Here is a 21,801-nt window from a genome sequence, read left to right as displayed (position 1 = left end):
CTGGTCTCCGCACCCTTTTGGCCTGATAAGGGGTGTGTACCTTTGAGAGAATTTCAAATCCGATTGCTTCTGATGTATGTGGAACAGAGCATGGTGCTGCAGGGACGCTGTGGTTACAAGCCAACGTGGAGGGGCAGAAAAGAACGTCCAAAAAAACCAACACAATGCTTTATTTTGAAACAAAGAACATTGTATAAAAAAAATCCAGTTGTAGAAATCAGCAGACACACAAAAAGTTTACATACAGATAGTGTACACGTGGGCCCTGCCCTTTAAGTTACACTGAGAACAGGTTGGCACAGCCTCCCTGCTGGCACAGCTCCAGGTAGTGTGACCCAATACTGGGGGAGGGCGCAGTGCCTGGCTACAAACCTCTCTGTGGCAGCCCCACAGACAGAAGTCTTCTGGGAGATGCTGGTCAGCCCAAGCACGTTGCCTCTCCTGTACCTGGCTCCCTGCAGGAAACTGTCTCGTTTTTCCTTCAGTCAGTTCATCTGGGCATCCTGGCTCTCTCTGGGAGGGGCATCTTTGCCAAGCTCATTGTCCATTACATGGCCTCAGGCCCCTTCCAGCTTTGTTCCTGTTGGACCCTCATCAGGGGCCATCTCTGCAGTTTGTTTCTTTGGCTTAAAGGCAGGAATGGCAGGGAAAGGACAGTTCCCACTTCTTTCTCCATCCCTCTGAAGTGGGGGGATGGCGCTGTCAGGCTGGTTGACTTCCTTTGGGCTGAAACCCTTAATACTGACCCGTTTTGAGGCTGCTGGGTGGCAGCCTATGCTTGTGGTGGGAGTGGTTCCCAGGGCTGGAGCTGTGAGACAGGCCCCAGGACAGATGAGGTGTGCCTGTCCCTGGCTCCTTGGCCCAATTCCAATCCTTAAGCCAGGTGTGGCACACATCTTCACTGGGTTTGCAGAAGTAGAAGTGGCAGGAGCAGCACAGTCCAGGCAAGAGGGAAGAGGCGGGGGGCAGCACTATGACCAATGCTGTGTAGAACACGCACTTCTGGATCATCTGCAAGGTGAGATGGAAAATGCCCTCAAGATAAGTGGCCCCTGTTTGTACTGGTCCTCAGCCCAATAGGGTCTCCCCAGCCCTTGACTGGCAAAGAAGCCACATCCTATGCCCCAGAACCAGTTGGAGCCACCTACCTGCTGGAAGTCTCTTCTCCTGTGGATTGGCATGAGCCTGAGGACTATGAGCTGGAAGGCAAGAGTGGAAGTAGATCAGGATTGTACTAGGTAAGCGGAGGGGTGTGAGTGCAGGGTGGCCCGGGCAGTGGGACCTCCCTCCTATCCCAGATCACTAGACCCAGCCCAGCATAGAGATGGAGGGAGGGGGCCCATGGAGCCAGGCACTCACTGATTTTGCTGTTGACTGTCACCTTCAACTTCAGGCAGTGGTTTTCTACGGGGTTGATGGGTACAGCTGCAAGATAAACCCATAGGGAATTAAGGAAAGAATGTTTGAAGAAGTTAGCCCAGAGTGTCTGGTCCTGCTTCCTCAGCTCCCTGCTCACTCTAATTCCTCTTTGCCCTCTACTTTTGATTTTATCCTCCTTACCTTTTGCCCACTTCTCACTCAGTGGTCAGTATAATCTCCTAGCTTTGGCAGTGGTGATGAGAAGGACACAGACAAGGACATGGTCCCCTCCATATATTCCATCCTTCACTCCTCTAAGCCTGAAGTTGGGTGAGGCCTTCATAATACATTTCTCTTTACCTGGGTTATTTTCTACCATCCCTGCTAAGGGCCCACCTACATAGTGATCCCTGGATCTGTTCTGCACAAAGCTCTCCTTGTAATTCTTATCAACAAGCGGCTCTCCTTGCTTCACGATAAACTCCTCCACACTGCTTATATTCCCACAATCTGTCCTGTCCATGCTCCACACTCATCTTTCTCCACTTCCCTTGTGCCTCCTACTCCATGAGGTCCCTGAAGAGGTCATGCTTGCTTTGCACATGTGTCTGTGCCTAGCAAACTCTTCTGCTTGTCCTAAGCTCTGGAGTCATTTCCCTTATCATCCTTTTCTGTTCCCCCTAGCCTGGCAGGTGCACAGGCCATTTTCCCAATGTTCCTGTGCTCATGCCTACCGTATTACCCTGTTCTTATGGTTCTGTTGACTATGGGTGTTCCTTCCCAACTTCCTTGAGAGCAGAGATTCTGAAATGTTTTCTTTATATCTGTGCCTATAGTGCCAAAGAGAGTGCCTGCTACACAGAAGCTCACTCCACATTTGTGATATGAATGAGTGAATGAAAATAGAATTCAGGCTTAGACACTAAGCATGTCCCCAAGCATATGCTTTGTTTTTAAAATATTTTTTAAGTTGTTGATGGACCTTAATTTATTTATTTATATGTGGTGCTGAGAAACAAACCCAGTGCCTCACACATGTGGACAAGAGCTCTACCACAGAGCCACAACCCCAGCCCCACCAAGCATATGCTTTATGCCACTGTGCCCCCAATAGGTACACCCATGTGCCTGACTCCCATGCACTCACAGAAGTAGTAATAGTTGTGTCCCTCCTTGAATTCCTGGCTCAAGGGCAAAGATGTGAAGGGCTGAATCTTTTCAGACAGCTTCTCAGGGCCATGTTTGGCCTTGGGCTGGTCGCACCGCCAACGGATCCTGTCCTTGGGTTGGGGCTGGCATATCCCATATTCCTGATGCTCCACCAGGTACAGGGTGTACCGCTCCATGGCAGCCTCTGCCACAGAGTCATCCTCATAATGGGGACAGATAATGTCCACGTAGTCATTCAGCTGCACATGTACTGTGTAGTCCTCATCTTGGAACCTGAGCATGTGCATAGTGGGAGAAGGCAAATGGTCATTCAGAAGCCAGGCCCAAGCCTTGAGCCTTAGACTGTTTACATGACCCCTAACATTTCACTCCAGACCCAAAGATTTTTCCAAAATATCAACTCCCAATATTTATGGATCTTTTTTTTTTTTTTTTTTTTGTATGGTGCTAGGGATTGAACCCAGGGCCTTGGCCTTGTGCATGCCAGGCAGGCCAACTGAGCTATATCCCTAGCCCATATTTACAGATCTTTTTTTTTTTTTTAAGAGAATTTTAATATTTATTTTTTAGTTTTCGGCAGACACAACATCTTTATTTGTATGTGGTGTTGAGGATCGAACCAGGGCCGCACGCATGCCAGGCGAGCGCGCTACCACTTGAGCCACATCCCCAGCCCCATATTTACAGATCTTGATCTCATCTCTCTACTATCTCCAAACGTGCCCCCAACACCATCATCTCCTAATAGTCTTCTACTTAGTATGTTTCAGATATAAAAGCATTCAGGAACCCAAGTATTTGCCCAATGATGGGCTTCTAAATATTTCTGTAGCTCTTTCATTATTCTTTTCTCTACCCATAAATATATCCTCAAATTTATTCTACCAGTTGCTTCCCCACCCCCCAGTACTGGGGGTTGAATGTAGTTTGCCATTGAACTACATCACCAATCCTTTTATTTATTTTTTTTATATTTATTTTTTAGTTTTAGGTGGACACAATATCTTTATTTTATTTTTATGTGGTGCTGAGAATCGAACCCAGTGCCTCATGCACGCTAGGCAAGCGCGCCACCACTTGAGCCACATCCCCAGCCCCTCACCAATCCTTTTAATTTTGAGACAGGGTCTTGCTAACCTCCTGAGGCTGGCCTGGAGCTAGCAGTCCTCCTGCCTCAGCCTCCCCAGTTGCTAGGATCACATGTATGTCAGCACATCCTGCTCCAGTTGCTCCTTTAAATGCTAGTAGATCTCAATCTGTGAGACCTACTGGGGCCATTCTGTAATCAGGATCCAAATAATCCCTTCTCTTTATCATGCTCATGCTGAGCCCCTCATGCTTCTCCCAGCACCCCCAAACTGACCCCCAATCCACTGAGTCTGCCAAGTTTGCTCCTTCCCTCAACCCCTAGACCAGACCCAGACTCATAGATAATGCCCCTAATCCTTTAAATTAAATCATTTTCACCAAGTCACTCCAATCTCCCTTTCTTGCTACTCAAATTTATGCCCAGGTCCTCCTCTCTGAGAGCACCCCCAAACTCCCTGTCTGTTCAACTCCAAAAGCTGCCTACTACCTCACTCTGATGAAATGCTGTTCTCAGACCTGAGGCTGCCTATTTTCTCCACTCCTCCCCAAGTGGAGCTGTTCCCTTCCCCCAAAGACCCACAGGCTCCAGTCACACTGCCTCCTCACACCCCCCAGCTCCAATCACCTGGCTCCATCCTGGGTGGGGTCCTAGCAGGGGGAAATCTCCCCACACACAAACTGGTCAGTTTCTCTGGATTCCCCCAAGTACAGCCAGACAGACGGCAGAGCTGGCTGCCATCTGGACTCAAACCCAAGCCCTGGGTAAGAGTGGCAAGAGGGCAGGAGGGCAGGGGAGGAGTTAAGTCAAGAGGCCTCAGAGGTGGGCATCCATTGCCCAGTCTGCATGACCCCTAAGGGCCTGGTTCTGCAGCTTGCCTTTGCTGGAACTAGCTTACTAGGGCCCCTCCCCCACCCCAGGAAGAGAGAGAGAGAGGAGCTGAGGGAGGCTTTTAAAATTCCTCTCTGGAGAGATAAACATAGAAGCCATTTCGGAACAGGTATTTCAGCTCTGGGCCTGGCGTCTTTCCCCCATTCCCGTGACGGGCACTGACTCACTCCTCATCCACCCGCCCCAGCACTCAGGGGAACCTGTGAAAATTCACCTTGTTGAGCGTGGAGAGCCCCCAGCCCGCCATACCCCATACCCCGGCTTGCCCTGAGCACTGGCCTCCAGGTAAAGGGGACTGACTGGCTGTCTGAACAGGCAGGACACCTGCCCCTTTGGCACCACTGGGGCCAGGGCCCAGCTCACAGTGGCACCACCCTTCTCCCCATGCTGATCTTGCCTGGGGCCTGGAGATCCCAGGGCCAGTGTCCAGTGCCCTGAGTCACCATGCCAGCTTCACACCCGCCCAGCATATTGCCACCTCATCTCTGCCCCCGAGTTGGGGCCAGCTTGGTTGCCAATGGACTTCACTGTAGACTGGCTCCTCTCTAGTTCTGGGTATGGGTGTGTGTGTGTGTGTGTGTGTGTGTGTGTGTGTGTGGTCAGAGGGGCAGGGCAGAAACTGTGCTTGATGGGGGACCATCTCCTCTACTTAGCCCTCACTTGACTCTTGCTCTCCATCTGAGAAAGGGGGCCACATCGGCCTCGGGAGGGCAGGCGGGGAGGGGGGCAAGGAAGAGGCTCCTTCCTGAAAGAGAGGAAACCTGGGAGCTTGGGAACGGAAAAGGCCAGAGTCTCCCCCTCCCTACTCATGGCTTCCTGTCCCCTCCTCCTCCTTCAGCCAACACCTGGCACGGGCATAAACAGGGACTTTGCTCTCTCACTACTAGGAAAAGATTGGGTCAAGGAGGCAAAGGACAAACAACCAGGAGTGCGGAGCAGGAGGGACTGGATGGGCTGCAGTGGCGCAGCATGGCCAGGAGGGTACTGCCCCCAACCCAATGCCACAGGTCCAGAGGAACCTGGCACAGTATCTTTTCTTTAAGGAGAGAGGGAGGCAGGCCTGCTAGGGCTCGGGGTGGCTGAGCTGAGTGTGTTTTCACCACCCCCAGCTGCCAGGCCCTCTGCTCCCTGCTCTACCCTACCTCCTCTCCTGTTTTCCTTCAAATGTTGTTCCCGTAACTTCAGACAACTCAAGGGCAAGAACAAAGGGTCAGACAGAGTGTCTTCCTCCCAGTACCATTTGCCTCAGAGCCCTAAACCTGCCCAGGAGAAATTAACTCCTTCTTGGCCAAAGCCCTTTGTGACCCTTTAAACCCTTCCAGTCCTTCTGACACTTTCCCATGGCCTCTCTCTTCAGTAGGATTATCTGAACCCTCAAAACTGGGTGAGTCCCTCAATGTACCCATGCACAGCATGTGCCTCCCATATGCCATCCCAAAAGACCCCTGAATGGGGGGCTTCTCAGAGTCATCTTAGATACAGAATGAATGCCTAATACCTGAGGCTGGGGTCCCTTCTGAGGGGTCCTTTCAGGGTTAGTCTCATTGAGCACTGTGCTCCCTTTTGATGTCACATCAGGTACCTGTCAGTATGGACAGATGCCCAAGTGGCACACAAGGAGGACACAGATTCCATGCTTGGGGGGCTTAGAATAAGATCCCAGGAGGCCAGGGGGGTCAGTCTATACTCAGGAACGCTCAACATGGGTCCCTCACTTCAGAGTGACAGGGGTGCCAGAGGGCAGGAAGGGGAGGGCAGAACTAGCACCCTACAAGCAGACACCGGCAGCCCGGGGTGGGGTGCTCCCAGCTAGAGGGGAAAGTGAAGGGGAAGAAAAGCTACAGAATTCCTCCCGCCCGGGGTTGCCTCCCTTAGGCTCAGGTCAGCGGCTGGCCAGGACAGTTACCCTGGGGAGAGGCAGTGCCGGCGTCCAGGCTGCCAGCGGGAGTCTCGGGGCTTACTTGGGATTGGAACTGTTCCAGAAGACGGTGTAGCGGTCAGCAGCGGCCAGACTGCAGCACAGACCCAAGACAGGGGCCCAGAGGAACTCCATAGCGCGGGGCCTGGCCAGGCCGAGCGGGGACGAGGGGCTCCTCGGAGTCTGGGTTCACGCTGGCTTTCTCCGCGGCGAACTGAGCACCGCGCTCACAGCTCTGGCCCCTTCGCCTGGCGACTCCGCCTTTTGGGCCGGCGCCGCCCGACACCCCGCCCCGCCCCCGCCCCGCCCGGCGCGCGGCTGCCCCGAGGCTTGGGGGCTGGGGAGGTGGTGGAGGAGGGGAGGGCAGCTTGGGGAGGAGGCCCCGGGTGGCGGAGAGAGGGGAGAGCGCTCTTCTGCTCCCAGAGATCACCCCAGAGCTGCGAGTTTGCTCACTTGGGGGTCTGCCTGAAGCTTTGTGGGCTTTGTGGGACTGGGCGCCGTCTCCTGCTGCAGAAAGGAACAAACTCTCACGTGCGGCTTTGCGAAGGCTCGGGTGCAGGACCCGGCTTCACAGCGCTCGGTGCAGATCCTGCAGGGTGCGAGGTTGTGGATCTGCCCACACCTTTCCGAGGCTCACAAACCCAGTCTTCGGCGCCCGAGTTCCCACACTCTCCTCCCGCCCCCTCCCCCCACCATTCCCGGACTCTGCGCCTGGCTGCCCCTCCCCACACACTCGCGGCTGTTTGTTTTTGTTGGGTTTGTCAATGTTGTCTTTGTTCAAGAGATTGTGTCATCGCCTGGATGCCGGGAATAAAGTGCGACGCTGTGTGTGATCAAGTGTGTAACGTGTGCGGCCAGAGCTAAGGGATCCTCTGTCCACTAGTGCCGGTGCGCCGGAAGGACACGCGGGACCCAGGACCCGGGAGGGTGTCCGTTGTTGTTTTTAGATGAGCCAAAGGCCACCGTGTGTGTGACATCACACGTGTGTATCGTGCGAATGGGCTCTTGAATATGGACTGTGAAAATCTGGGCTTGAAGGGTGACAAACTAACCAACACATGTACATCTGGCGTGTGTAAATACGTGTGATGGCGCGCAAGTGTGAAAGCATTTGTGACTAATATCACAGCCGCGTGTGTGGAAGCATGTGAAACTCTTTGACATACGCATCCTAATGTTTGTGAACAGTGTGTGAAGACCTGGGGAAACGTGTTTGGGCGTGCAGAGGGGGTGGGGCGAGGTGGGGGCAGGGATGTGTTTGCGCAGCGTCCCGGGGCTGTGTAGCTGGATTTGGCTCCATCTGAGCTGGTCTCGGAGTCAGTCGGGCCCCAGAACCCAGCTCAGTACCCGGCCCTGGCTCCCTCCCCCGTGCCATGTAAACAAACCCACTGGAATTCGCCTCTCGGGGCTGTACTCCCAGGCGGGATCTCCAGCCGTCTGGAGAGGGGTTGGCAGGCGGGTGTCGCCTCCTGGGGTGGAGAGGGTGGGCAGGTGTTTGATTAGGCTCGAGTGTGTGCCTGGAGCTGGAGAGCTGAGTGCTGTGTGTCTGCATGCTTGGCGGTTTCTCTGTGTAGTTGTGTGCCTGTGTGCGCTACCGGGGTGGTGGCGTGTGTCTGCGTCCCTCACCGGCTCTTTCTTGCGGCTGCGTAGCAGGGGAAGCCGCTGACCCCGGGCCCCTGGCCGTTCGGGCCCAGCTTCCTTGGTTCCCAGGCTGTTTCATCCTAGTCTTTTACGGCCAGGCCTGGCGACAGCCCCTGTAATTACGCGGGGCCTGGACGCCGCGGCAAGTCCCGCGCTGACCCCGCGGGGGAGGAGTCCGGAGCCGAGAAGGGCTCCCGCCAGCCTCCTCTCCGCGGCCCCGGGGTGACACCGCAGGAGTCCGACTCGCTGCACTGACGATAAAGATAAATATCTACCGTGCCGCCAACTAGGTGCGGAGGCCAAGTAACCCCGATGGGGCAGGGTCATCACCCTCACCCTCACCTCACCCTCACCCCCACGCACCTGCCGCAGGCTACGTGCCCGAGCCTCACGTCGATCCGAGGCGCGGCCGACCCCACCCTCCCGGGCCGAAGTCTAACGTCCAACAGGCCCCAGGGCGGCACCTCACGCGCTTTTTGCTCACCTGGGTGTCGGTCTCCCGCGTGTCCCCAGTGAGAGTACCCCATCCCAACCAGCCCACGTGTTCCATAAGAGCAGGGATTTTGTTTTGTTCACTGTATTAGTAGCGCCTAGCACAGCACCCAGCATATACAGTAGGTGGGCAATAAACGTTTGTGGAATGGGAGATCACTCACTGTTGAGTAAAGGTGTTAAATGTTGCTCTGAAAAGAAACCAGTACAGGGGTTACAGGGCAGTGGACAGTGATACTCTTTAGAGAGGGTGGCCCAAGACTGTCCCCTAGAGGAGATGGCTTTGGGTCGAATTCCCTTGTTTCCGGACGCACCGAGCGAGTACGTGTGGGGTCCTGCGCTCCTCGGCTTGGGTACAGCAGGTTCGGACTCGCTGGGCCCAGTCTGGCGGGACCACGTCCGCTCCGCCCCGCCTGCGTCTCGGTGGAGAGGAGGTGGTGGGGAAATCCAGGTCACAAGCAGGTCGCGGAGACCTCCTTCCCTGATTTGGCGCTTTCCCAGCATTCTCACTTTAGTCCTTGATCTGTCACTCCTCTGTCCCTGTGTTTGTGTTGTTCATCAGAAATAAATGGAACACCCTGAGACACCAGGCATTGTGGTGGGCACCCAAAGTGCAAGGGTGAAGCTAAGATAAAAACGCCACCCCAGGGGAGTCCGCGATCAGTTTTGGCATATGCTTTCCCGAATTCGGGTAGTAGGGGAAATAGACAAGCTCCCCGCAAGACAAACTTGCTAAATGCTATGCTCCGACCCCAACCACACACTTTCTCCCGGCCCCATCCCTCTTGGAACCGCGGCGACGCCTGGTGGACGGAGAGGAGGGTTGCAGGCACTGTGCAATTCAGAGGCAACCTAAGGGTCTTGGAACGCAGGGACCAACTCTGGGCCCCTCTTCACTCCAGCCCCTGGCCTGACTAGGCGGGTCTGGTCTTGATTTTTGCTTTGGGCTACTTCTCCCTGAAAAGTTGTGTGCCTGCGTTGGCTCTCAGCACCGCCAACCCCAGGCAAACATCTGTGCTCAGTGTCTAGAACTTTTGAGATGTCTGTCTGTGTGTCTGTCTGGGAAATTCCCTCCGTGAGTCCTTCCTGGGAATTCCTGAGGGGCAGGGTTAAGTCTCTGAAGCCCTGGGGGAGGGCTTCCCCCCACCTCCAGGGAGGGGCTGCCCACCTGTGGGTTCAATGCCCGCCTGCAGGCAGCATTTCCAGTCTGGAACAGGCACAGCGGCTTGATTGCTAGTGCTTTGCTCTGTGCCCTGTGGTTTGGCGTGGGGAAGGCCAGAGCCTCAGGGCCTTGGGGCGCGTCTTCCCTGGCTCAGCCCCAGAGGGCATCTCTGGGTAATGGGGTGAGGCAGCCGCGGGAGGGGCGGGCCCTAGACTGGATCTGTCTCTGTCCAATCCCTCGGGTCATTTTGAAAAATAAAGTACATGTTTTCCAGGCAGTGGAGGTGGCACAGACCTATAATCTCTGTGTACTCCAAAGGCCGAGGCAGGAGGCTCACTAGTGGAGGCCAGGCTGGGCAACGTACTGAGACCCCATTTCAATATTAAAACAAACAAAAAAAAACATAAGGGGCTGGGGATGTAGCTCAGTGGCAGAGCACTCTGGGTTCAACCTCCAGTGCCTGAATAAATAAATAAGTGCACATTTCTCACTTTATTAGTAATGTGTCCCTAACTTTGTGGCTGCCTCAGCCTGAGAACCATCTTTAAGCTACAGGGGCCACAGAAAGAAGGGGTGGGAGCAAAAGTTCTAAAACTCTCCTCCTCCTCTTCTTTTTCTTCTTTTCAAGGTTCTCTCTTATCAGGTAGGAAAATTTTGGCTGGGGGTGTTGCTAAGTGGTAGAATTCGTGCTTAGCATTTGCAAGGCCCTGGGTTTTACCCCCAGCACCCAAAATAAATGGAAAGTGAATCTTCCTGGCCTCAAGGAACAGAACTGGCTCAAGTGTCCTAGTGTCTCTGACCAGGGCTGCCGCAGAGGCCTCCCTTACGCAATCACAGACCTGCTGGGTTCCCCAGGGTTTTTGTTAGCAGGGGTTTTTGTTAGCAGGGGTGCTGACTTTTGGAGAGCAGGGAAGACTGTGTGCCACAGACATGATGCATTTGAGGGGCCAGTGGAGCTTCTTTTTTTTTTTTAAGAGTGAGAGAGAGAGAGAGAGGGAATTTTAATATTTATTTTTCAGTTTTCGGCGGACACAACATCTCTGTTTGTATGTGGTGCTGAGGATCGAACCCAAACCCGGGCCGCACGCATGCCAGGCGAGCGCGCTACCGCTTGAGCCACATCCCCAGCCCCGCCAGTGGAGCTTCTTGAGGAAGGTGTCCAGAGGGCATCCATCTGGAGATGAGGGTCTGGAGCTGAGGAGGACAAGAAGCTCAGAAGAGCTGTTGCTTTGGGATGTCAGGGCAAACCTTGAGGCTCATGAGAAAGGCTTCTCCTACAATGTCTGAGGCCCAGAAGATGAACAAAAAAGGAGCAGCAGGCTGGAATCCCTTCCTGTTAATATTGGGAGAAATCCCTCCAGCCATCTCCCCAGCTTTGGAGCTCCATCATGGAATCGCTGGGTGAGGGGTAGACAGGAGGACCTTCACCCCCAGTGCACTGCTAAACCTCCTTCCTTCTTCCTTCTTTTCTCTCCTCCACCTCCTGGTCTTCCTTCTTTTTTCTGTACTGGGGATTAAACACTTTACCACTGAGCAACATCCCCAACCCTTTTTTTGGGGGGGGGCGGGTGGGTACTGGGGGTTGAACTCAGGGGCACTCGACCACTGAGCCTCATTTTGTATTTTATTTAGAGACAGGGTCTCACTGAGTTGCTTAGTGCCTCCCTATTGCTGAGGCTGGCTTTGAATTCTTGATCCTCCTGCCTCAGCCTCCTGAGCCTCTGGGATTATAGGCATGTGCCATGGCGCCTGGCCCCAATCCTTTTTTAAATTTTATTTTGAGACAAGGTCATGCTAAGTTGCTCAGGCCGACCTCCAACTTGGGATCCTCCTGCCTCAGACTCCTGAGTCACCAGGATTACAGGTATGCACCACTGTGCCTGCTCTGTCTGTAATCTTATGATAACACAGTATAAGAGCACAAGAGTTAGAGATTTTATTTCAGAAGCATTACTTTATTTATTTACTTTTTTTTTTTTTTCGGGGCTAGGGATTGAACCCAGGACCTCATAGATATAAGGCAAATGCTCTACCACTGAGTTACATCCCCAGCCAGGGGTTACATTCATGTACCGTAATTACAGAATTGCATGATCAGTGCGGAAAACCAGGAAAACCCAAAGGAAGAAAACCCCTCATAGAAGCTCAGTCTCAGGAGCAAGCACACTTCTCGATTCTTTTCTCAGGGTTCTGTGATTTTTTATGGTAAATATCTTGGAGAGGTTATAGTTTAACACCCGTGTTACAGCCAGCTTGGAATCCCTTACATTTGTGTAACGTTTTACGATGGCCCAGTATTTTCAGTTGTACATTTTATCGCATACTATTTCATCTTTATAGACTCCTACACACTGTGAGGTGGGCAAAGGCAGGAGCTGCGTCCCCTCTGAGCAGCAGGGGGGCCTCAGGCCCAGACAGACAGAAGATGATTTTTAGCACTCCCATAGATGCCCTTGGTGTGGTGTTTTAGTCAGTTTTTTCATCTCTGTGACCAAAATACCTACCGATACAACTTAGATGAGGGAAAGCTTATTTGGGATTGTGGTTTCAGAGGTGTCCGACCATAGACAGCTGACTCCATTGCTCTGGGCCCAAGGTGAGGAGCACGTCGTGGGGAAGGGCCTGGGGAAGGAAAGCAGCTCTGCTGGAGGCAGAGTCAGAAGGCAGAGGTTGGGGGAAGGGGTCACAGGGACGATGCACCTTTCTCGGGCACCCACCCTCTGCAGTAACCCACCTCCTCTGCCACACTCCACCTGCCTTCAGTTACCATCCAGTCCGTCCATTCAAACTGGGGTGGACTGATTAGGTTACCGCTCCCATAATCCGATCATTTACCTCTGACTATCCTGCGTTCACAGGAGAACACCTCAGACCCAAACCCTAGCATGGGGCTTGGATTCGCCCTGCCCTGTTTCTTTCATCCCTTGCTGCCTGGCTGTTCTGGGGATAAAGGGAAGGCTTTGGCTGAACGTGCTGATTCAGCTGTGAGCAATTGGAGATTGTTCCTAGAGAAGAGGCCGGCTCCCTCCAGAGCCAGAGCTCCAGGTGTGGGCAGTAGGGGAGAGGGCAGAGGGTGGGGGGTCCTAGAGGGAATGTGAGGGGGTTCGTGAGGTTCATGGGACAGGCTCTGAGCTGCAGTCCCTTAGGGCTTAGGTCTGACCTGGCCAATCCCTGCAGGCGGTAGATATCCAGATAGAGACTTCTGGCTGACTGGTGCACAGGAAGCCAGATAAGGTAAAGTGTAAATGGAAAGGCTATGCAGAGGTCTGGGATTGGGTCCCAGGTGGGGAAACTTACTTAAACTTTTTTTTTTTTTTTTGGTATCGGGGATTAAACTCATGGGCATTCGACCACTGAGCCACGTCCCCAACCATATTTGTATTTTATTTAGAGACAGGAACTCACTGAGTTGCTTAGTGCCTCGCTATTGCTGAGGCTGGCTTTGGACTCATGATCCTCTTGCCTCAGCCTCCCGAGTTGTTGGGATTACAGGCCTGTGCCACTGCGCCAGGCAACTTATTTAAACTTTCTGAGCCTCAGTTTTTGTTTGGTTGTTGTTTGTGAAATGGAGCAATGTGGAATTATTAGAGCAGTCGAATGCACTAACATACGAGGGGATCCGGTGCGAAGCCGGTAGGGTACGTGTCTCTAGGCACTTTGTGGTCTCAGCCTTCACGGGTTCATCCAGTTGATGCTGGGAGTCCTTAGAATATCAGGAAAGCAGGGAGAAGCAGTTCCAGGAAGATAAACCTTTACCATGCCGGGTAATATGTGACAAAGGCACCAGGGACATGGCAGCCAAGAGTTCTGAGGTGCAGAGGGGACAGAGCCATGGGTGATGGAAAGGCTTTTGAGGGTTCCCTTGGTTAGAATGGTGGGTAGGGTCATCCCATGCCCAGAGAACTCCAGGCCACAGTGCCTGGCTCTGGCAGGGGTCGGGGGGGCAATGGGAGAGGACCTGACCTTGGAGCCCATTCTGGTCCCCTCCCCAGTCCTTCTTCCGGTCCTGCTTCCAGCTGGCTGCCCTGACCCTTCCTGTCCTCCTGTTCATGGCCTGGGCATCATCAGGTTTACCAGCCAGGTGTCAAGATGGCCGGGTCCTGGGGATCCTGACCTGGGTCTTGAACAAGAGTGGGAGTGGACTAAGAGATGTTGTGGGGAGAGCAGAAAGGCCCAGAAGGGAGACGCAGCTTGGGGTGGGGGAGCAGGAAGGGCACAGGAGCCACCTGTGGGGAAGAGGAGCAGAGGAATGTGGTGAACACCCTTCGGGGGAGCCTGTGGGACTCAGAAAAAGGGCAGTATCCCAGGCATCCCACGCCCCCAGCCAGGAAGATGCACGGGCAGATATGGGGGAGATGGCTTGGAGGCAAGGCCCAGGGCTTTCTAGATGGGACTGGAAAAGGGCGCTGAGCTGAGCTGAGCTGAGGGGTCGAATTTGATTGGGGACCCTCAGCCCAGGGTCTTAAGGCGGAAAGATAGGAAAGGGTTCGATATGGGATAATGGGTCTAGGCGCCCTGGGAATAATAACAGCATCAGCGCACACTTATAGAGCACACTCTCATCCCAGGCTCCTTGGAAGCACTTTGCGTACATTAGCTCACTTCGTCTTCACACTCATTATAAGAGTAGACAGGCTTATTACCCTGAGCTTACCGAGGAGCAAATCAAGGCAGAGGAGATGATGACATCCTGGAGATCCACAGCCTGTAAGTGGCAGAGCCAGGTTTGTGACAAGGTAATCCAGACCCAGAGTCCTGTCTGACCACTGTCCCAAGCTATCCAGCTTTCCTAGAGAGGGACAATGAGCGCTAGCGGAGGCCACTGGGATGCGGAAAGCAATGATCTCTCCAGAATGCTGCAGACATTTGCAGGGGGTGGGGGGTAGAGAGACGGGGTTTTCCTTTGAGAACCAGGAGCCCAGGTAGGAAGCAGGATTGTGAAAGCTGAAAAATTAAATACTTCATCACCAGGTTCTTTTTTTTTTTTTTTTTTTTTCTGAGAAAGCCTCGCCAATCAAACACTTCTGTTCTGGGTCCTAAAACAAAGGATAAACTTAGGCACAAGTGAAACTTGGATTTCATTTATTACTAAACTCTTCTGTGACCCTGGCATAGTGCTGGCTGTGTCCCATATGGCTCATCCCCCAAGGCAAATCTCACCTCCCATTGTTGATATACTCAATTTTTTCCGGCAAATTCTTTTATTTTTTTGTACTGGGGATTGAACCCAAGGGTGCCTTGCCACTGAGCCACATCCCCAGCCCTATTTTATATTTTATTGAGAGACAGGGTCTCACTGAGTTGCTTAGCACCTCGCTTTTGCCCAGGCTGGTCTTGAACTTGTGATCCTCCTGCCTCAGCCTCTCTAGTTGCTGGGATTAAAGGTGTGTGTCACCATGCCGGCTAACAACCAGGTGTTGACTAGGGGAGTCTAGGGGTGGTGGCGCATGCCTCTAATCCTAGTGGCTCCAGAGGCTGAGGCAGGAGAATCCATCACAAGTTCAAAGCTAGCCTCAGCAACTTAGCAAGACCCTGTCTCAAAAAAAAGGGGGGGGGGCTGGGGAAGCGGGGATGTTGATCAGTGGTTAAGCACCCTTGGGTTCAATCCCTGGTACCAAAAAATAAATAAATAACAACGCCCTCCCATAGGCTCATGATGAGGATTAAATGAGATAATGTATGTAAAGTAGTTAGAAGGGCTAGTGGGTCTGGCATAGGCAAGGACCTTGGGATGAGTTCTTATTATAGTAATTATGATTTTCATTTTGTAGGACTCAGAGATAACAGCACATTTCGACTAGCTCCTGCCCCTGACTACTGACACAGGACCTCCAGTGCTGTGCACACCTCCACTCAGATATTGCTGATGGCTCCCAAGGGCGCTTCATGTGGGCTCATAAACTCGCTCTGTGCTTAGAGCACAGCAGGTGCAATGTGTCCTGCTGGAGGAGGAGGGGCAGCAGGAGTCTCTCCCCTCCTGTGTCACCTCAGCTGATTCCATCCATGAAGCCCCGTTGGTTTCCCTGAGGCTGGACTGAGGACGGCTTTGGGTGCTTGTCACCCTGCTGTGCTGCAGTGGGGTTCTGATCCTTTCTGGGGATCAGGGCTTTGCCATGGAGTCACTGGGAGCATCCTCGGCCTCTCTGGCTAGCACACCCCTGTGAGGTGCGCTTTCCTGACGGTCTGAGGATTTCTGAACCCAGTGTTCTTACCAGCCACCAGGCATCTATGAACGTCTTGTTGTGGCCCCTCCAGGACAGCAACCTTCTGCAGACAGATTCCTTCTGCAGAAAGCTCCAGCAAGGACAGGGACGAGTCCTGCTCTAGGCAAGGGCAGCCAAGGAAAACAGGACAGGGGCTGGGGACCCGCTGCCAACCTGCCATCAGCAGGTGGGTCTGTACATGTAGGGATGGGTCCTCCCTCCAACTCTGGGCTGTGTTTAGTCACAAAAAAATTTCCATCAGGTTGTGAGGCTCCAAGGCCCTCATCAAACCCAGGCATCTGGCGAGGCGTGGTGGCCACACCTGTAGTCCCCGTGGCTTGAGAGGATCATGAGTTCAAAGTCAGCCTCAGCAGTTTATCAAGACCCTAAGCATCTCAGTGAGACCCTGACTCTAAATAAAATGTAAAAAAGGCTGGGGATGTGGCTCAGTGGTTAATTGCCCCTGGGTTCAATCCCCAGTATCCAAAAAAAAAAAAAAAAAAAAAGCCAGTCACCTGGCTCCAGACCTTTGCCAGGTCAGGGACATATCCAAGACGCTTCCTCCCTGTGTCTCTCACTGTCTCCTACAGAATCCTGTTTCAACAGAATACTCTCCTCCTCCTCCAGACCAACCAACCAACCAAGGAATAAACCAACCAACATTCTTTTGTATCACTAGAGACACCTGATGGTCTGTGGGATAGAGAAGGAGGGCAGGGTGTAGAGAGGCACAGCCCCAGTGCCCCACTACAAAAGGCAAATCGTTTCTAGAACAGGTAACTCTAATCTAGAGTGACAGAAGGCAGCTCCGGGATTGACTGAGGTGGGATTGGGGGGGCAGGAACTGGGGGACTCAGCGAAGGGGGCCCGAGGACTCTCCTTGGGAGATGGAAAAGTTCTTTATCTTGCTTGGGTGGTGGTTACAGGAGCGTAGACATTTGTCAAGCTATAATTGACCTATATTCAGGCATCTCTGGGTAGCTGTGAGGGACTGGTGCCAGGATTCCCCAAGGATGCTCAAGTGCCTTCTATAAAACAGTGTAGTATTTGCATATAACCTATGCACATCCTCCTGGATGGTTTGGATCATCTCTGGGTGACTTATAATACCCAATACAATGTAAATGCTGTGTAAATAGTTGTCATAGTGTATTGTTTAGGGAATAATGATGAGGAAATAGTCTATCCGTGTTTAGTACAGGCACAGGTATTTTCTGGATATTTTCCATCTGCAGGTGGTTGAATCTATAGATGAGGAAACCAAAGATATGAAGGGCCAATGGCACTTAAAACGTGTGACTCTTACTGCATGAAAATCATATTTCAGTAACAAGTGGACAACAAACAGCAGTGGACACAGGGGACTGAGGCTTAGCTCCTCTCTCAAGAGGGCTCTGTCCTCACCCTGCTGCAGGGTCAGGGACCTTTCCTCTGTCCCCAGCTGCCCTGATTCTGGGAACTGTCTGATTCACGGCCAGGAAACCCTTTCTTTGAGATGTTTCCTCATAGGTCCACCCAGAACCTGCTAAATGGCGTTGTCCCTGGCTAGGTGACTGGTGGACTGAGGAACAAGGAAAGAGCCTCCTGTCCTCTGTCTACAAGGAGTGTCTATAATACACATAATAAAAAAAAGCCAGTGAACCCCAGCAACTTGGGAGAACCAGGCAGGAGGATGGAAAACTTGAGGCCAGCATCAGCCACTTAGCAAGAAGCTGTCTCAAATCAGAAAATAAAAAGGGCTGGGGTGTAGCTCAGTGGTAGAGCACCCCCCCCCCAAAGCCAGTGACCACAGGACACACCGCTAACATGGAACCTCAGGGTGCAGAGCAATAATGGGGAAAAAATTCAAGACAAACAATCCCCCCAATCCCTCCTCCCAACTTGGCATGGAAAACCCAGCTCCCGGTCTGGGTGGGATGTAGAGCAGGCCTGTTTGGGGTGATATTTATATAAGGGGCTGGGTTCCTCCCTCAGGCAAGTACAGCAAACTGTAAATTTTGAAGGCACATTTTAAAATTGTTTAAAACCCTCCCGATGCGTTTCCTGTCTGGCGGGTGAGCAGGCGCTGTTTCGGGGAGCCTGTGTGGCCTGGGGTGGTGTTAACGAGGGAGGGGGGCGGGAGAAGGGGTCTGTTGTTGGTCAGGGTGTGTGTTCCTGGGGTTGGAATGCAGTAAAAGGGGCTCGGTCCCCGGGAGGGTGCTTTGGTTAGTCTGAGAAATTAGCATCTCTTAGAAACCCACCTATTATAAATCATTGGTTAAAGGCCTCCAGGGCGAAAGATGCAGGGCTGGGATTCTGACTTCTGAAGCAAGGAGGTGCGACAATATTGACAGGCCTCCTAGCTCCGCGAGGGGGCCGAGGAGGGCCCTGTGTGGCCTCCACCTTTGCCTAAGCTGTTCCCTCTTCCTGCGAAGAGGAAACAGCTGTCAGGATCCTACTCATCCTTCCCGCCTGGCTCGGCACCACCTCCCCACAGTGCGGATTAATCACTCCCTCTTCTGGGCCCCAGTGACATTTTGTCTTCTACAATGTTTACTTTGATCCTTCTCTTCTGGAAATCTAGCCGAATGTGTGTCTGTCCCCATGGCAAGTTCTTTGAGGACCAGAACAGTGTCCTTCCCTGCAGCTCCATGTGCCCAGGGTGGGAGCCGGGTCCATGTTTGTGAATTAAGTGTGGTTGTTGTCTTGTTCTTTCAAAAGAGAATCACTTTTTTTTTTTTGTACTGGGAATTGAATCCAGAGGGGCTTTATCACTGAATCATATCCCTAATCTTTCTCATTTGTATTTTATTTTGAGACAGGGCCTCTCAGTTGCTTAGGGCCTAGGGCCTCACTAAGTTGCTGACGCTGGCCTCAGACTTGCCATCCTCCTGCCTCAGCCTCCTGAGTGGTTGGGATTATAGGTGGCACACACTTCGCACGGCAAGAATTATTTTGTAGACAAGGAAGAGTATGCCGGTGGATGCGGTGCAAGCCTGTAATCCCAGCTGCTCAGGAGGCTGAAGCAGGAGGATCATGAGTTCAAAGCCAGCCTCATCAATTTAGTGAGGCCCTAAGCAACTCAGTGAGACCCTGTCTCTAAATAACGTAAGAAAAAGGGCTGGGGATGTGGCTCAGTGGTCGAGTGCCCCTGAGTTCAATTCCTGGTACAATAAATAAATAAATAAATAAAAATAGAAGGAAGGCTACTGACATGAACTTCAACTTCATAAAAAACCATCAGACTTTAGGATACTATAAATATTTCATACTCTGAACTTTGCAGTGCTTAGAGTATGGATATAATTGTACTGAACTTACAATTGGTAGAATTCAAAATCTAATTGGGAGAAAGCGTGGTTTTATTGTCATCATGCTGCACAACATCTATCATGTTAGAAAACCCTCTGTTAGGGGCATAACGTTTGTGGGAGACAGGATCCGTGGCAAACTTGTCTTTATCATGAAATTTCCTGGCCCTTGATTGATGAAGGATGGTGGCGCTTCAGTAACTGGGCACTATTCCCTGCGGTGACTCCTGGGGACAGGAATTGTGGAACACAAAGCCGAATGCGGATGGAATACTTGATTTGGATGAATAATTCAAAGGCAACCAAACTGCCGCCTCGTTAAATGGAAATGCTAAAGGGAGTGGCAATCTATAAGTCTAGCTATTGTGTTTGGCTTTCAAAAACAAATTACAGAAAGAAAGGAGGAAAAGGCAGAGCCTTGGTACTACCCAGCCAGCCTGTGTTGCAGGCGCTGGGCCAGGGCCAGGGGCCTGCGCAGCCTCAAGTGAAGGTGGGTATTCATGCCCTTTCCTGAACTTCCCTGCCACCCCCGGGATGTGGGGCATGCAAGAAACAGGTGCTAGGGGGCTAGGCAGAGCCAGAGTTTAAATACTAACGAGCAGTGATCCTGAGCCTCAGTTCCCTCATCTGTAAAGTGTAAGGAATAATAAATCGCTCACAGGGGTTGGTGATGCCCTTGTAAACTGCCCGGTGGAGCACCTGCAGCTGTATGTACAGAGGCGGGAGGTGCCCCACTTTGCTTAGGGTCCCTCTGACCTCTCAGTCCACCTATGCTGCTGTGTGTGTGTGTGGGGGGGTACCGGGGAATTGAACCCACTGGTGCTCAACCACGGAGCCTCAACCCCAGCCCTTGTAAATATTTTCTTTAGAGGCAGGGTCTGGCCAAGTTGCTTAGGGCCTCGCTGAGATGCTGACGCTGGCTTTGAACTCCTATCCTCTTGAGTTGCTGGGGTTACAGGTGTGAGTCACTGCGGCTGGCCCTAGGCTGCTTTTCAAGTTTAAGCTGCTCTAGCAAATAAAAATATCTGATGCCCAGAGACATGGGTTGGATGTGAGGTGTCTCCCCAAAGCTCTTCTGTTAATGCAGGAGTGTTCAGAGGTGAGATGATTGGAGTGTGAGGCTGTAATCAGTTCACTTCAGGTTGAATGGACGGACTGGGTGGCAACTGTGGGGAGATGGGGCGTGGCTGGAGGACGAGGGTCACTGGGGGCGGCCCCTTACCCTCTTTCTTTCTCTGAATAGAACGGTGCTCCTCTACCAGGCTCCTCCTGCGTGAGGGCCTAGAGCTTGGGCTAGAACAATGGAGTTGGCAGACAGTGGACCGAAACTCTGGACTGTGAGCCCCAAATAAACTATTCCTCCTCTGTATTGTTCATGTCAGGTGTTTTGGTCACAGCAACGCAAAGCTGATTTAAATGCCCAGTTAAATCTGAATTTTGAATAAACAATGGATAATTTTTTAGTATGTGTGGTACAATATCTGGGACATATTTATTTTTTTTTAGATGTTGACAAATCTTTATTTTATTTATTTTTTAATATTTATTTTTTAGTAGGAGGTGGACAAAATACCTTTATTTCATTTTTTATGCGGTGCTGAGGTTCGAACCCAGTGCCTCGCACATGCCAGGCAAGCGCTGTGCCACTGAGCCACGGCCACAGCCCATAGTTATGTTTTTAAAAAACTCTGTTTACTCAGAATTCAGATTCTGCTGGGAGTTCTGTAATTTATCCGGCCACATTATGTTAAGTCCCACATCCTCCATGAAGAAGGACCTCGTGACAGCTCCACCTCTGAACTCCTGTGGCCCTTCATGACTCCACGCTGGCTTGATATCCAGGAAGTAGCACCACTTTTACTTATTAGTAATGATAACTGTGACAGCGTGTTGACCATCTGTGATAGTCCAGACACATAGCAGTTGTACACTCTAACTTATGAACCCTCACAGTGACCCTCAGGGCTGGATTAGGTGTCCTCATGGAGTCCCCAGAGGATCGGTGCCCTGCAGCTGGTACGTGGTACCACTGTATTTCCGGGTCAAGCCTCCAGAACTGATTGCGAGGCCACACTGCTGCTCCTGATGGGCAGCGCCTAGGCCTGCCCTCTGAGATCTCTGCCAATGCCCTTACATGGCCGAATCTGCCAAGATTTGCAGTCACGGGGAGTGACTCAGGGGGAGTGACATTCCAGGAGCAACACCAGTGTCAGAATAGATTTGGGGACCGTGGGATTGTGATCTGTTTCCTGAATCCTAAACCATGTGTGGCAAAGATATGGGTTTTCAGACAAGAACAAGGAAGTTTATAAACTTCTAGAAGTGTCTTAGATTGTTGTTTGCTTTAGTGTGACCTCTAGCGTTGCTTGAGTCATTGTGAAACTGGCTCCTGAGCAAAGTTCTCCTGGACACAGCTTGTGACATGTGTGGTGTGATGTGTGACGCGTAGTGTGTGTGTGGCACTTGGCAGAGGGTAGGGGCTGGCCTGGACGGAGGCTATCTCCATCCCTATGGGAATTTTTAATTTGTTTGTTTTGATTTAAGTTTGGGGGCCACATGAATGAGGCTATGGTCCTTTTCAGAGAGGA

At 52.1% G+C, this 21,801-nt stretch overlaps 1 protein-coding gene across 1 annotated transcript; it reads right to left on the bottom strand.

Moving 5' to 3' along the window:
* Window positions 1–155: 155 nt before the first annotated feature.
* On the bottom strand, window positions 156–6,659 carry Efna1 (ephrin A1). The gene is made up of 5 exons (XM_076862105.1): window positions 6,469–6,659; window positions 2,507–2,802; window positions 1,360–1,425; window positions 1,149–1,199; window positions 156–1,011 (listed from the first exon to the last, which is right to left on the bottom strand). The coding sequence occupies exons 1-5, from the start codon at window positions 6,558–6,560 to the stop codon at window positions 899–901; spliced, it is 618 nt and encodes a 205-aa protein (XP_076718220.1). The 5' UTR covers window positions 6,561–6,659; the 3' UTR covers window positions 156–898.
* Window positions 6,660–21,801: the final 15,142 nt, after the last annotated feature.

The sequence above is a fragment of the Callospermophilus lateralis genome, chromosome 7 (genome assembly GCF_048772815.1).
Source record: "Callospermophilus lateralis isolate mCalLat2 chromosome 7, mCalLat2.hap1, whole genome shotgun sequence".
Lineage (NCBI taxonomy): Eukaryota > Metazoa > Chordata > Mammalia > Rodentia > Sciuridae > Callospermophilus > Callospermophilus lateralis.
The sequence above is the reverse complement of the archived record's forward strand: the minus strand, read 5'-3'. Positions and strand labels throughout refer to the sequence as shown.